The sequence below is a fragment of the Helianthus annuus genome, chromosome 11 (assembly GCF_002127325.2).
Source record: "Helianthus annuus cultivar XRQ/B chromosome 11, HanXRQr2.0-SUNRISE, whole genome shotgun sequence".
Taxonomy (NCBI): Eukaryota; Viridiplantae; Streptophyta; class Magnoliopsida; order Asterales; family Asteraceae; genus Helianthus; species Helianthus annuus.
In genome coordinates this window covers 28,100,109-28,116,991 of record NC_035443.2, presented here as the reverse complement: position 1 = coordinate 28,116,991, position 16,883 = coordinate 28,100,109, and the positions used below count along the sequence as shown (strand labels likewise).

Genomic DNA, 16,883 nt, shown 5'->3' with positions numbered 1-16,883 from the left:
TCACTGAAACTTGGTTGAGACTTTAAGTCGATCGGTTGTTTGGTTTAGGTTAACAATGTTTTGCTTATTTTAATTATTGTTTCTGGTATGGTATTTTGGATGGTAGGAAATCGAGTCAAATAAGAACATGATTTCCAACCGAGAATAGATTATCCTTTTTTCCAATCTAGTTTAGTATAAACAGGGGTAATTGGTTAATGTATTATTACTTGCTTTGGTTCATATACCAATAAAAGAGTTGATCAAGGTTTGATCAATCTAGGTTTTTTATTCATCTGGGCCTTCAATAAGCATTAAGTTTCAGGGTGTACTCGAAGACGGGAAGGAAATAGCAGTTAAGAGGCTAGCAAAAACATCCACTCAAGGACTTCACGAGTTCAAGAATGAAGTCATCTTGATATCTAAACTACAACATCGTAACCTTGTTAAGCTTTTGGGTTGCTGCATAGGAGGAGCCGAAAAGATGTTGATCTATGAATACATGCCAAACAAAAGCCTTGATTCCTTCATATTTGGTAGGTAAATGGAACAATATATCAAAAAAAAAAAAAAAAAAGGAACGAAAGAAAAGAATCTTACAAAAGTATCAAATAAAAAAATACATGAAGCAAAACTAATTCAATCTATTCACAAATACAACTCGAAACGAACGCCTTGATTGGACTACACGTTACCACATTATCAATGGAATTGCTCGTGGTCTTCTTTATCTTCACCAGGATTCTCGGCTCAGAGTCATACATAGAGATCCAAAGTCAGCAATATCTTGCTTGACATAGAGATGAACCCGAAGATATCAGATTTTGGCTTGGCTAGAACTTTTGGAGGAAATCAGATAGAGTCAAACACAAACAGAGTGGTTGGAACATAGTGAGAGACATCTACCCTAACCTCATTCATATTTGTTTAGTGAATTATTTACATATACTTTCATTCTTCATAGTGGCTACATGGCACCAGAGTATGCAGGAAATGGTATATTTTCGATAAAATCAGACGTATATAGCTTTGGCGTGTTAGTGCTAGAAATTGTTAGCGGAGAAAAAAACAGAGGGTTTGTCCATGAAGAACATTCCAACAACCTTATTGGACATGTAAGTTTCTCCTTTTAATTATGTAATATATATATATATATATATATATATATATATATATATATATATATATATAATTATGTAAATAATATGAGAGAATCATCCAAATTAGTGTAATCCCGTAATTAGTGCTAGGTAGTTATACACCTATATTTTGGATACCTTGTAATTTGTATAAATACATGAGGTTACTAATGAGAGAAGGCAAGCAATTAACTTCAAATATGGTATCAAGAGATCCAGCTTGATCATCCTTCCTACCCCTACGCCTTCATCCCTCTTCCGTCTTTAATCTTTCAACCCTTCTTCCCCTTCATTCTACAATGGCCTCCACACCTCAAATACATCCAGCCACCACAGTTTCAAACATAAGAACCTTCATTTCCATCCTCTTGGAAATCGACTCCAGCCAGTAGGCTTCCTGGTCGGAATTCTTTAAAATTCACTGTCGAACTTTTAAAGTTATCGACCACCGCTTGGAACGTCCCGCCTCCTCCAAACCTGCAACTTCCGATGCCGGAAAAGAAACCGCCAAACCCAAACCGGAAGACGAATGGGATCGACTAGACGCCATTGTTCTACAATGGATCTATGGCACGATCTCTAACGACTTTCTTCACACTATCATGACCAAAAACACAACCGCGTATGCCGCATGGGTAGCCATTGAAGATCTATTTAACGATAACAAAAGTGCCTGCGCTATTCAGCCTCTTCACAAGTTCTCCAACACTCGTCTTGACGGGTTTCCAAATGTTTCTGCGTACTACCAGGAGTTGAAGGTCATTGCCGATCAGCTCGCTAATGTGAACGCCCCGGTTGACAACGACCGTCTTGTTCTCTAATTAATCGCCGGACTGAACGAGCAATACGAAAGTATTGCCACCATTTTACAGCAGGATCCTCTGCCCAATTTCTACACTGCCTGCTCAAGGTTAATACAAGTCAAACAACGAAAGGCCGAACACGCACTTGCCGCATCAAAAACGGCCGGGACTGCCTTGGCTGCCGGGACCTCCCGGTCCTCCAACACTGACACCCACCAAGATTCATCCAGATATAAATATACTGATCGTTCACGAGGCCGCGGTGGTCGTCGAGGAAGAGGACGCGGTCGTGGTGGTTACTCGGGCAAACATCGTACACCATGGGGAGGACCTTCTCAAAGTTATTGGCAAAATCTATACACCCCACCTTGGGCTTATGGTTGGAACGCCCCACACAATTTCTCACAGCAACAACAAAATACTCCTTGGCCCACACCCCCTGCCCATACCCGAGCACATCCAATTGGTCACAACATAATACTAATTCTCAAGGGATCCTTGGTTCGCGTCCAAATCAGGCTCATCACACCGCGTACACACCTACGGACATTGAGCAAGCACTATACACTATGTCACTTCAACAACAGGATCCGACTCCTTATATGGACACAGGGGCGACAACCACCATAACTCATGATCAAGGTGACTTTCTTTCCTTTTCTAATAAGTGTATTTCAAAAAATATAATTGTTGGAAATGGCGACACTATACCCGTACATGGACAAGGCACCAAAATCCTACCCAAACCTTTCCCACCCTTTATCCTTAAAAATGTTCTTTACTCACCAAAATTACTTAAAAATTTAGTTTCCGTTCGCCGTTTCACAAATGATAATTTTGTTTCTGTTGAGTTTGATCCCTTTGGTTTTCTTGTGAATGATTACAAGACCCGGACCCCTATCCTCCGGTGCAACAACAGCGGTGATCTGTAATCGCTGGTGCTTGGCCCTGCCTCAACTCAACCATCCTCCTTTGTAGCCATGACCTCCCAACTCTGGCATCAACGTCTTGGACACCCGGGACAACAGTCTTTGTCTTCTTTAAATAATTCTAGTTCTATTACTTTTAATAAATTTCAGAATAATGTATGCCAGTCTTGCATTTTTGGTAAAAGTACTAGATTGACATTTTTCAATTCCAATACTTGCACCTCTCAACCTTTTGATATTGTCCACAGTGATCTATGGACCTCCCCCATACTTAGCTCTGGGGGACACCGATACTATGTGTTATTTTTGGACGACTTTACCAATTTCTTATGGGTTTCCCAATCGCAAAAAAAAAAATCACAAGTGTTTTCTATATTCTGTAACTTTGCCAAATTAATACAAACCCAATTTGAAAGAAATATTAAATCATTCCAATGTGACAACGGAAAAGAATATGTCAATAACTCTTTTCAACAATTCATTAAAGCAAATGGCATCGTATTTCGACTTTCGTGTCCTCACACCTCCTCCCAAAATGGCAAGGCCGAGAGGAAAATCCGTACAATCAATAACATGATGCGTACATTACTTGCTCAAGGTTCTCTACCAAACCACTTGTGGCATCATGCTCTTGAAACCACGACCTACCTAATAAAAACCACACCTCCAACACTCCAACTGAATTATTATACCACAACACACCCACCTATGACCACATTCGTGTCTTCGGTTGTTTGTGCTACCCTCTCGCCCCTTCCACCACATTTCTCAAACTCGAAAACCGTTCCCACCCATGTGTCTTCTTAGGATATCCTACCTCTCATCGGGGGTACAAATGTCTTTGCCTAAATACAAAGCAAATTATCATTTGTCGCCATGTGGCTTTTGATGAAACAACCTTTCCATTCAAACAATATGTAGCCCCACCACAATCTTATGACTTTCTAAACTCTCCAACAAACCACCACTTATGGCCTCACATTAACCCTTTACACACTACCCAGACCCCACAATCCACACCTGCGGCCCAAAGTCCAAATGCTAGCCCAACTTCCTCACCCCACAGCCACGGCCCCACACCACAACTCCAACCCACCGGCCCAAATTCACCTATCACCCATCCTACACCTATGGACCAATCGACCCAACAGACCTCTTCACCCCAACCGGCTCACACGACCCATTCCACAATCGACCATCAGCAAGACTTCATTCCACATACCTCTCACACCACAGCCCCCTCTCCACCTCCTCCCCCAGCTCGCACAATGCAAACTCGCTCCATGAGTGGTATTGTCAAACCCAAACACCACCTCAACCTTCACACATCTACCACCGCTGACATCACTCCCATACCCAAAAACCCAACTGATGCTTTATGCATACCTGTATGGTTCTCTGCCATGACTAACGAATATAATGCACTTATTAAAAATGGAACATGGAAGTTGGTACCAAGGGAACCACACATGAATGTCATTCGAAGCATGTGGTTATTTAAACACAAATTCAAATCAGACAGGAGTTTGGAAAGGTACAAGGCACGATTGGTGTGTGACGGTCGCACACAACAAGTGGGAATTGACTGCGGTGACACATTTAGTCCAGTTGTAAAACCAGCCACCATCAGAACTGTTTTGTCTCTAGCACTTTCCAAGTCATGCTCGGTTCATCAACTGGACGTCACCAACGCATTTCTTAGGGGAACTTACATGAAACAGTTTACATGCATCAACCAATGGGTTTTCTGGATCGCAATTTTCCTAACTATGTCTGTTTACTCAAGAAATCACTCTATGAACTCAAACAGTCACCACGAGCATGGTATCAATGGTTCACCGACTTTGTTCTAACTATGGGCTTTCATCATAGCAAATGCGATACTTCTCTATTCACTTTACACAGTGGTCACGACATTGCCTACCTTCTTCTATATGTTGATGACATCTTGCTTGTCACCTCGTCTGACCGTCTTCGACACCACCTCATGGCGAAACTTGCTACTAAATTCGCCATGAAAGATCTTGGCCCACTCAGTTTTTTCTTGGGCATTTCAATCACCCGCCATAGGGACACCATGTTCCTGTCACAACATTCTTATGCCACTGATATTATTGCTCGTGCAGGTATGCAGTCTTGCAACCCCGTGTCCACTCCCGTCGACACCAATCTGAAGCTCAGTGCAAACTCCAGGGAACCATTTCATGATCCCACCCTTTACAGAAGCCTTGCTGGAGCACTTCAGTATCTTACTTTTACTAGACCTGACATCACATATGCTGTTCAACAGATATGCATGCATATGCATGATCCCCGTACCGATCACTGGAATGCTCTGAAGAGGATCATTCGCTACATCAAGGGCACATCTTCCTACGGCCTGACTTTGGGCCACACTTCTGCCCCATCCTTACAGGCTTACACTGATGCAGACTTGGCTGGTTGCCCAAACACACGACGGTCCACTAGTGGGTATTGCATTTATTTCGGGGACAACCTCATATCATGGTCCTCCAAGCGCCAGTCAACTATTTCGTGATCCAGTACAGAAGCCGAGTACCGTGGGGTCGCCAATGTTGTCGTCGAAATCTGCTGGTTTCGGAACCTGCTACTCGAACTACATCATCCTCTAACTCGAGCAACCTTGGTCTACTGTGATAATGTTAGTGCAATTTATCTTTCAAGTAACCCGGTACAACATCAACGGACAAAACACATAGAGTTGGATATTCACTTTGTCCATGAACATGTACAGCGTGGATAAGTTCGTGTTGTCCATATCCCGTCACGCTACCAGATTGCAGATATATTCACAAAAGGCCTTCCTCGCATGCTCTTTGAAGATTTCAGATCCACTCTCAGCATCCGCTCTCCTCCCGCTTCGACTACAGGGGTATAATAGATATATAATAATTATGTAAATAATATGAGAGAATCATCCAAATTAGTGTAATCCCGTAATTTGTGCTAGGTAGTTATACACCTTCTATATTTTGGATACCTTGTAATTTGTGTAAATATTGAGGTTGCTAATGAGAGAAGGCAAGCAATTAACTTTAAATATTATGCAAGGGCAAATCGTTTAATAGGGTAAAACTCATTGGATTTTATTTTATTTTAGGTAACTATCTATGTTTTTCAGCAATTAAAACCCAAGCAAATGAGAAAAGTTCTATTAAAATTTGAAAACCTGTCAAAATGACTAGTGGTAGTTTGTGGTAACTTTAAACATGTTAAAAGACTTTTAATCTTCAAGCAGTGGTTAACTTCAAAGATTACCCCTAATGAGAACTTGTTAATTGTTGACTTAATAAAGTCAAATTACTATTTTACCCTTTAATTATTCTGTTTATTGTTAGTTAGGAAGTTAGAAAACAGTTGGTTAGTTAGTTTTGTCTGTATATAATTAGGGCTTGTATCATTTTGGGAATAATTCAATTCAAGCTTTTCATTCTCTCAATTTACATGGTATCATCCTGATTCGATTCTGTTTTTTCGTTTCCGCGATCAATTTCTTCGTGATTTCTTCAGTTTCTCTCGTTCAATTCGTCATTTTCTTTCATGATTTATTCGTTCAATTTCGTTCAATTTGCTCTGTTTTTCATTATGCCTGAATCGATTCCGTCTTCTAGCGCGATTAATTCTTCCAATCCTTTGTTCTTACATCCTTCTGATCATCCTGGGATGCTTCTTGTTTCCAAACCGTTTGATGGCTAGGGATTTGGTGCGTGGAAACGTGCCATAACAATTGCCCTATCTGCAAAGAGCAAATTGGTGTTTGTAAATGGTGAATTTGCTTCTCCCACTGATTCTTCTCAAGTTTCTCTCTGGAATCGGTGCAATGACATGGTGATTTCTTGGATCTTTAACACATTATCTCGAGATATCAGTGGCAGTGTTCTTTATGTTGCGTCTGCTCGACAATTATGGCTTGAACTCAACGATCAATATGGTCAAGACAATGGTGCCAAGTAGTATCAGTTGCAAAAGAGCTTAACTGATCTTGTTCAAGGTAATTCTGATGTTGCTTCTTATTTTACGAGACTCAAGACTGTTTGGGATGAATTAATGTCTATTAACACCATTCCAATATGCACCTGTGGTACTGCTAATCTTCTGGCTAAGAGAGATGAAGATCAGCGTCTTATGCAATTCTTGATGGGTTTAAACCCCTGTTATGATATGGTCAGAGGTAATATTCTTATAATGAAACCGTTACCTACTATTAATCAAGCTTATGTTCTTGTTGTTCAAGATGAGAAACAAATTAAAGGGAGATTCATTCTTTATCTCCTTTTCCTTCTGAATTTGCATCTATGAATGTTAATACTCAGCTTTTTTTGGGAATTCTGATAATAAGAAGGTGCAAGTTTGTTCTCATTGCAAGAAATCTGGACATCATGTCAGTAAATGTTACAGAATCATTGGTTTTCCTAAAGACTTCAAGTTCACAAAGTCAAAACGTGGAACTGCAAACAATGTGGAACTTGAATCTGACTTGCCTTTTCAACAGTCAACAAATCCTTTTGTTAATAGCACTTCTCCTGAATCTTCAAATGGTTCATCATCTATCTCAGTCACACAATACAATGAGTTGATGAAATTGTTGCAGCACCACAATTTGGCAAAAGATACTCAATCACAGCCTACTTCTTCGATCCATGCTGCTAATTTTGCAGGTATTATGGCTTGTAATTCCACTAATGTTCACACAAAATGGATCATTGACACTAGAGCCAGTGATCACATGTGTAATGATCCAAATTTATTTTCCAATCTTCACTACATTTCATCTCCGTTTTTTATTGGTCTTCCTAATGGCCATGTTATAACAGTTCATCAGGTTGGAACTGTTATACTTCATTCTGATCTGATTCTTCATAATGTTCTTTTTGTTCCTGAATTCAAGCATAATCTGCTTTCTGTTTCTAAATTGTGTCATAGTAATCAAGGCATTGTTTACTTTTCTAATAAAAGTTGCTTGTTGCAGGTCCCATCAATGAAGAGGCCACTGGTTCTTCATGATCTCCTAGATGGGCTCTACATTCTCAAAGCAAACACTCCTTCTTTTCATTGTTTCAACACTTCTTTATTTACCACTTCTACTTGTAATTCTACTGTTTCAAGTACTATATGGCATCATAGGCTTGGACATTTGCCAGCCTATAAAATGAAACAATTAGATGTCATTTCTAATGAAAATTTGTCTGTTCTTAATCATTGTTCAATTTGGCCTAAAGCTAGGCAACATTGCTTGCCTTTTCCCACTACACGTTCCACTAAGGCTATTTTTGATTTGTTGCATGTTGATGTTTGGGGACCATATAAAACATCCACTTATAACGGCTGCAAATATTTTTTGACAATCGTGGATGATTTTAGCAGAACTACTTGGACCCATTTACTCGCAACTAAAGGCAATGCCTTTGCTGTTTTGCAAGCTTTCATTGAAATGGTTGAAAGACAGATTACTGTCAAAGTAAAATGCATAAGATTAGGTAAGGCATTTGAATTGGGCAGTAGTATAGAACATGCTTCTTATCTCAGGTCTAAAGGCATTGTTCATCAAACCATTTGCCCTCATGCTCACCAGTAGAACGGGGTGGTTGAGAGAAAACATAAACACCTTTTGGAAACCTCAAGGGCATTATTGTTTCAATCTAATATTCCTTTAAAATTCTGGGGAGATTGTGTTTTAACGGCTACTCATTTAATCAATCTCTATCCTACACTTTTACTCGATAACAAAACTCCTTTTGAAATTCTAACACAAAAGCCTCCTTCATACTCAGATCTTAAAGCTTTTGGATGTTTGTGTTACGCTTCAACCACTAAACAAGGAAGAGACAAGTTTCAACCTCGAGCTACACCTTGTTTATTCATTGGGTATCCCATTGCAAAGAAAGGTTACAAGTTGTATAACCTAGACACTCATACTACATTTGTATCTAGAGATGTGGTATTTTTTGAACACTTGTTTCCTTCTTTGCACAATCCTAACAATTCTTCAATCTTTCCTCCTCTTCCAGTTGAACATTTCAATTCTTTCTTTGATGATTCATTTTCTTCAATTTCTGATTCTCTTACAACAGATTCTCCTTCTCCTAATCGCCTTCTAACCCTCCTCCTCCTCTTGTTAGAAGGTCCACAAGTTCTTCTAATCCTCCGTCATATTTACATGATTATGTATGTAATCATGTTCATACTTCTGATTCACATGTTCATTGCTTTCATACCATCACTAATGAGTGTCTGCCCACTGCCTTTGCTAATTTTGTTGATCTTTCTAAATCCAGTCAGCTTATTCCTCATTATCTTGATATTTTGCATGAGCCTACTTCATACAAACAGGCTGCACAATTTCCAGCTTGGCAGGAAACAATGGACAAGGAGTTTACTGCTCTTCAAAACAATAACACTTGGTCTATAGTTGATCTTCCTCCTTGAAAGAAACCCATTAAGTGTAAGTGGGTTTATAAAATCAAGTATCATGCTAACGGGACCGTTGAAAGGTGCAAGGCCCGTTTGGTTGTCAGGGGGACACTCAAAAACATGGTATTGATTATAATGAAACTTTCTCTCCAGTAGTTAAGTAGTTAAGTAGTTAAGATGACTACTATTAGATCTCTCATTGCTATTGAAACAAAACTGAAATGGCCACTGTTTCAGCTTGACATGAACAATGCGTTTCTCCATGGTGATTTAGATGAAGACATTTATATGTCTCCTCCTCCTCCTGGTATAACTTTACCATATAATCAAGTTCTTAAACTTCAAAAATCACTCTATGGCTTAAACCAAGCATCAAGGCAATGGTATGGCAAACTTTCAACTGTCTTAAAATCAAAAGGTTATGTGCGGTCTGCTAATGATTATTCTTTATTTACCAAGTTAATGGGATCGTCTACGGTTCATGCAGCAGTATATGTGGACGATATCTTGTTAACATGGAATAATCCAGAGGAGATAACTGCTCTTAAAGCTTTTCTGCATGATGTTTTTCAAAAAAAAAAGGATTTGGGGTCTTTGAATTATTTTCTTGGCATAGAAGTTCATGCTCATTCGATTGGGATTATCTTGTCACAAAGAAAATTTGCAAAAGACTTACTAGCTGAGTTTGATTCATCGACCTGGATATTCAAAATTCTCCTTTACCATCTCATTTACAATTGAAGTTAAAAGATGGTGATTCTTTTTCTGATCCTTTGAAATATAGCCAGCTTATACGCAAGTTGAATTATCTCACACATACAAGGCCGGATCTTTCATTTGCAGTCCAATTTTTTTAGCCAATTTATGCAAGATCCTCATCTGCCTCACTAGTCTGCAGCCTTACATACACTGGCTTATGTCAAGGGCACTATTACACAAGGGTTATTTTTCAATAACTCAAATTCATTTGATCTTCAGGCTTATTGTGATTCTGACTGGGCTTCATGTCCTAACACTAGAAGGTCTGTTAGCGGCTATTTTGTTACCCTTGGAGGTTCTTCAATTTCATGGAAATCAAAAAAGCAACCCACTGTGGCTTTAAGTTCATCTGAAGCTGAATATCGCTCAATGCGATGAGTCACTGCTGAATTAGCATGGTTAACCCGGTTACTACACGAGTTGCACGTTCCGAATGTCACCCCTATTCCTTTAAAATGTGATAATCAAGCTGCGATCTATATTGCTAAGAATCCTGTGTTTCACGAGCGAACAAAGCACATAGATCTTCACTGCCATTTTGTTCGTGAGAAACTTCAAGACAGACTTATTTCTTTGACGCATACTCGTACAACTGATCAACCAGCTGACATTTTTACGAAGAGCTTAGCTGTTCCACATCATCGAGAAATTCTGTCCAAGTTGGGTGTTGTTATACCACCAACTTGAGGGGGGATGTTGACTTAATAAAGTCAAATTACTATTTTACCCTTTAATTATTCTGTTTATTGTTAGTTAAGAAGTTAGAAAACAGTTGGTTAGTTAGTTTTGTCTGTATATAATTAGGGCTTGTATCATTTTGGGAATAATTCAATTCAAGCTTTTCTTTCTCTCAATTTACATTAATAGCTTGAGCCCAAATAGAAGTGAGAAGAAAGTTGGTTACTTTTTCATGCAATTTGCCTTTTGTTTTATGAAACAACGCAAAAGACTTGTTTTCATTGTTGTTGACAGGCATGGGAACTCCAAAACGAAGGAAGATCCATGGAGTTAGTTGCTAAGTGTCTAGGTGAATCAATTAATGTCTCTCAAGTTCTACGATCAATTCATGTTGGTTTGTTGTGTGTTCAACGTCACCCAGAGGATAGACCGACTATGCCTTCTGTGATCATGATGTTGGGGGGTGAAGGTCCATTGCCTTCACCCAAGGAACCAGGATTTTACGTTGGAAATTCTACGCAAGGATTTTATGATGGTTCATATGGAATAAGTTCTAACAGTGAGCCAAGCATTACAAAGCTGAATGGTACATAATAGAAAGTTGCATGTACTAAAAGAAATAACCTCCGGCTATAAGCTTAGTAAGCATTCCGTATTGATCAGCATATGTAGAGTAGTCGATCTATAAGAAAATGTGAACATATGCTTATCGATCTTGCTACTTTATAGGACAGGTATGCGAAATAAACAGGATTCACTGATAAGTTACTAATCCCCTCTTGGTTTTAAGTTTTCACTTTGTTTACAATGATTGCACATTAGTTGCTTGTATTCTATGTTTGGTAAATACTTGCAGTAATTGCATTAAACCCATCTTAACATATAGAAGATGATAAATCAGAACCTGCTTTGAATACAAAGATTCCTGAAGAAGGAATCATCTGGTGACTACTACAAAAGATATAAGACGAACAAAAGGTTTGTATTCTATTGATTCAGCACTCCTAAAATTCACTGGTCGTCAGGGTAGTCCTGTCGTGGCAGCTTGTCAAGGTCATGTGTGCTTAAGTACGTTCGTTATCTTTATTGTTGAGATAATTCAAATATGGTAAACATGGGGATGTTTGCATGGGTTTATGCACGTGTGTCTTGCTTTTCATTTGTTTGTTTACTGTTACTTTCATTAGTTTGATAATGGGTCAGTTAAAGTAGGAGTGGTCTTTGCATGTTTAAAGTAGTGGGTCAGTTGTTTTCAGTTTCTCTCCCCATGTTCGAGTCGTGTGTCTGTATTTCCCTTTTAAATAGTGTCTTTGGTGATGAATGAGAATGATGAGAGTTCTGCCAGTTTCTTTGTGTTTGATACGTTTGTTCTTGTGAGTGTGAAAAGTGAGAGCGCTCATAACGCTTCTGAAACCAACATCTGGTATCAGAGCCGTGTTTAGGATCTGTGATGGCGAACAATCAACAAACTCAACCCCTTCCTCCCCTTCCAATCTTCAAAGGAGAAGGGTATGAGTTTTGGCACATTCGGATGAGAACCTCACTGATGTCGCAAGATTTATGGGATTTTGTTGCTACCGGGTTTAACGAAGGAGATGGTGACCGCAATAGGTTACGGGAAAACAAGAAGAAAGATGCACGGGCTTTGTCTCTTATTCAACAAGCTGTACATGATGAAGTATTCTCACGCATTGTTGCAGCCACTACAGCAAAACAAGCTTGGACTGTCTTACAGACAGAGTATCAAGGTGATTCCAAAGTGAAAATGGTGAAGTTGCAAGGTTTGAGAAGAGACTTCGAGACAATCCAAATGAAGGAGGGTGAGGCTGTAGCAGATTTCTTATCCAACGTAATGAAGATAGTGAATCAAAAACGTGCATATGGGGAGACAGTCACGGATCAGAAGGTGGTTGAGAAGGTTCTTAGAAGTTTGCCGGTGAGATGGGACCATGTTGTAACCGCCATCGAGGAGTCAAAGGACCTGAGTGTTCTAACCTTTGATCAATTGATGGGGTCACTACAGGCTCATGAAGCAAGAGTAAACAGAAGTGTAGAGGCAGTTACTGAGGAACAAGCATTTCAAGCCTTCTCCAAAGAACAAACGGGTCAGCGAGAAGATGAGAGACCCGGTTCGTACAGAGGTAGAGGAAGAAACTCACTGCGTGGCCGTGGGAGAGGACGTGGAAGGTTCTCAGGAAGAGGAAGAGGTAGTATTCAATGCTACAATTGCAATAGGTTTGGTCATGTGAGAGCCGATTGTTGGAGTGAACCTCAAGTGCAGGCTGCAGTTGAAGAAATAGAAGAAGAGGATGACAACAAGTTGTTCATGGCTGTAGAAATCGAAATGAAGGATGAGAAAGAAGTAGAAGAAGAGGATGATAGCAAGTTGTTAATGGCTGTAGGAGACGAAAGGAAGGGAGAGCATGATATTTGGTTTGTAGACAGTGGTTGTTCAAACCATATGACAGGAAAGAGATCCTTGTTTCAGAGTGTGTGATGATACAAGAAGAGTGAAGGTTAAAATGGGAAATGGGAAATCAATCAAGGTAGAAGGAATGGGTGCTGTCAAGTTGGAAGTTGATGGGCAATCTAGGGTAATTGATGATGTACAATTTTCACCAGACTTGAGCTACAACCTTTTGAGTGTTGGGCAATTAATGAAGAAGGGTTATGCACTACTGTTTAATGACAATGTGTGCACTGTCACACACAAAAGATCTGGTAAAGTTGTATGTGTCATTCCCATGTCTAGTAATAACACTTTCCCTTTAAATGTTGGTAAACGTAAAGAGATGAATGAGTCACATGTGTTAGTTGCTACTGAAAAAGATGAGTCTCTATTATGGCATAGTAGATATGGTCACCTTCACAGACAAGGGTTGCAGATGTTAAGCATGAAAGAGTTCGTTTATGGGTTGCCAAAAATTCAGTCATGGGAAGTATGTGAAAGTTGTGCAAGTGAAAAGCAGATGCGCGATTCGTTTCTCAAAGAAGCTTTGCGAGCCACACGGATACTTCAGCTTGTAGTTGCTGATGTTGTTGGACCGATTCCAACACCTTCACTCGGGGGCAGCAGGTATTTTTTGTTGTTCACTGATGACTTTAGCAGGGTGTCATGGGTTTACTTTCTAAATCAAAAATCGGAAGCTTTTGAAAAGTTCAAGTTTTTTTAAAGCGAAGGTTGAAAATGAAACACTTCAAAAGATAGTGACTTTAAGAACGGACAGAGGGGGCGAGTTTTGCTCAACTGAATTTACCAAGTTCTGCAATGAACATGGTATAAATCGACAACTTACTGCCCCGTATACACCGGAACAAAACGGTGTTGCAGAGCGTAAAAACAGAACTGTTTGGGAAATGGCTATGAGCATGCTAAAAGAAAAGGGTTTAAGTGATGTATTCTGGGGGAAGCCGTCGCCACTGCTGTGTATTTACTAAGAATGTGTCCAACCAGGGCCCTTGGTTATAGAACTCCTTTTGAAGTCTGGTATGGTCGAAAGCCCTCTGTCCATCATCTTAAAGTTTTTGGGTGTCCAGTCTATGTTCTGACACCAAAACAACAAAGAAAAAAATTGGATTCAAGATCAAAGAAAGGTGTGTTTGTTGGGTATTGTCCTCATTCTAAAGCATACAGAATATATGATATCGAAATGAAGAAAATTGTGGTGAGTAGAGATGTAAAGTTTCTTGAAAAGTCAAGTTGGAAACTCGATAAAAGTGGTTTGCCAATAGAAGTGGTACCACCTATTGATGGTGATGGGTCACTAGTTGAGCTAGGTGATAGTGATGGGTCACTAGTTGAGCCAAGTGATAGTCATGATGCAAGTAACATTAGTACCCATGGGTCATTTGAAAGCACTGGTGATAGTACAAATGGGAGCAGTGGTTCATCATCTAGCACCTCATCAAATGTGCATCTAAAGGAAAGGACTTTGTCAGATCTCTATGAGAATACTCAGCCTTTATGTGAGGGCGTTGAATTTACTTGTCAATTTGCCCTCTCTCTCATGGAACCTGTGAATTATAAAGAGGCTTCAGAAAGTAAAGAGTGGATGTGTGCAATGAAGGAAGAACTCAACTCTCTTGAAAAACACAAAACTTGGACTCTAACTGATCTTCCAGGTGGCAAGCAAGCAATAGGATTAAAATGGGTTTTTAAAGTGAAAATGGATGCTCATGGTCAAGTGAACCGGTATAAGGCACGGCTAGTTGCTAAGGGGTACGTTCAAGAGTACGGAATTAATTTCGAAGAAACTTTTTCTCCGGTTGCTCGATTCGAAACTATCAGGCTCATCTTATCTCTTGCAGCTCAAAGAGGGTGGTTGGTGTACCAATTCGATGTCAAGTCGGCTTTCCTAAATGGGTATTTACAAGAGGAAGTCTATGTCTCGCAACCTCCGGGTTTTGAAGTGAAAGGAAAGGAAGACAAAGTTTTCAAACTGCATAAGGCTTTATACGGGTTAAAACAGGCCCCAAAGGCCTGGTATAGCAGAATTGACACGTTCTTTACAGAGAATGGGTATGCAAGAAGCCTTAACGAGCCAACGATGTATGTTAAAAGAGGTAATGCTGGTGAGATTCTGATTATTTGTTTGTATGTAGACGATATTATTTATACAAGTTCTTCACAAAAGATGGTGGAACAGTTCAAAAAGGAGATGATTCAAGAGTTTGATATGAGTGATATTGGTGTTCTACAATATTTCTTGGGTCTCGAAGTTATACAAGGACCTGATGGAATTTTCTTGTCTCAAAAGAAATACACTGTGGAATTATTAAAGAAGTTTGGCATGGCATCGTGTAAAGAAGCTGCTACCCCAATGAATAAAAATGAGAAACTCAAGATGGATGATGGAGGTGATTTAGTGGATGGATACAAGTACAGAAGTATGATTGGTGGCCTAATGTATGTTATGCACACGAGACCCGATATTGCGTTTGCTGTAGGTATTGTCTCTCGATTGATGCAGAGTCCTTCAGTTTATCATTATGGTGCAGCTAAACGAATCATGAGGTATCTAGCTGGAACAGTGGGGTTCGGTTTGTGGTACGGGAAAACCGAATGCGTGACTCTCTCTGGGTTTACTGACAGTGATTGGGCTGGTACATCGGAAGATATGAAGAGCCTTTCAGCCAATGCCTTCTTTCTGGGAACTGGAGCAGTATCATGGATGTCCAAGAAGCAAGCAGTGGTTGCCCTTTCAACCACTGAAGCCGAGTACATTGCAGCAGCTACTGGGGCTTGTCAAGCCGTCTGGATGAGGAAAATGTTGAAGGAACTGGGTCATGAGCAGCAAGAAGCAACACCCATCTGGTGTGATAATAGATCAACCGTGTTCTTGACTAAAAATCAAGGGTTTCACAGCCGAACCAAGCATATCAACATTAAGTATCATTTCATTCGAAGCCTTGTAGAAGAGAAAGAGATAAAGCTGGTACCATGTGACACAAAGGAGCAAATCGCGGATATTTTCACCAAGGCACTTGGTGTGGAACAATTCTGTTGTCTGAGATCCAAGCTGGGTATGAAGAGTATTTGAATTATGGGGGGATGTTGAGATAATTCAAATATGGTAAACATGGGGATGTTTGCATGGGTTTATGCACGTGTGTCTTGCTTTTCATTTGTTTGTTTACTGTTACTTTCATTAGTTTGATAATGGGTCAGTTAAAGTAGGAGTGGTCTTTGCATGTTTAAAGTAGTGGGTCAGTTGTTTTCAGTTTCTCTCCCCATGTTCGAGTCGTGTGTCTGTATTTCCCTTTTAAATAGTGTCTTTGGTGATGAATGAGAATGATGAGAGTTCTGCCAGTTTCTTTGTGTTTGATACGTTTGTTCTTGTGAGTGTGAAAAGTGAGAGTGCTCATAACGCATAACGCTTCTGAAACCAACATTTATCCCCTCAGTTCATAGAAAGTCCAAAATTACTTTACTTGTTAACTGCATACATCTCATTTATCTATATGGGGATTTTAGTGTTTCCTCATTAAATTTGGATAACCATCATTTCTTGCTAACTAGCATTTGATAAATATTTCATTTTGTTATCCCCGTAAGGCGCATAAATCTCATTTCTTTTAAAAACAACAGAAATGCTTTTTAGTTTTTACCCTGCCATTGGTATCTTATTTATCATACGGTGGAGGTATCCACCCCCCCCCCCCCA

General features: G+C 39.8%; 1 protein-coding gene across 1 annotated transcript; it reads left to right on the top strand.

Annotated features, from left to right (window-relative positions):
* The first annotated feature begins 646 nt into the window (after nt 1-646).
* Nucleotides 647-11,790, top strand: LOC118483917 (G-type lectin S-receptor-like serine/threonine-protein kinase SD1-1). Its single transcript, XM_035979682.1, has 3 exons — nt 647-870; nt 944-1,094; nt 11,014-11,790. The coding sequence occupies exons 1-3, from the start codon at nt 782-784 to the stop codon at nt 11,311-11,313; spliced, it is 540 nt and encodes a 179-aa protein (XP_035835575.1). The 5' UTR covers nt 647-781; the 3' UTR covers nt 11,314-11,790.
* The last annotated feature ends 5,093 nt before the right edge of the window (nt 11,791-16,883 follow it).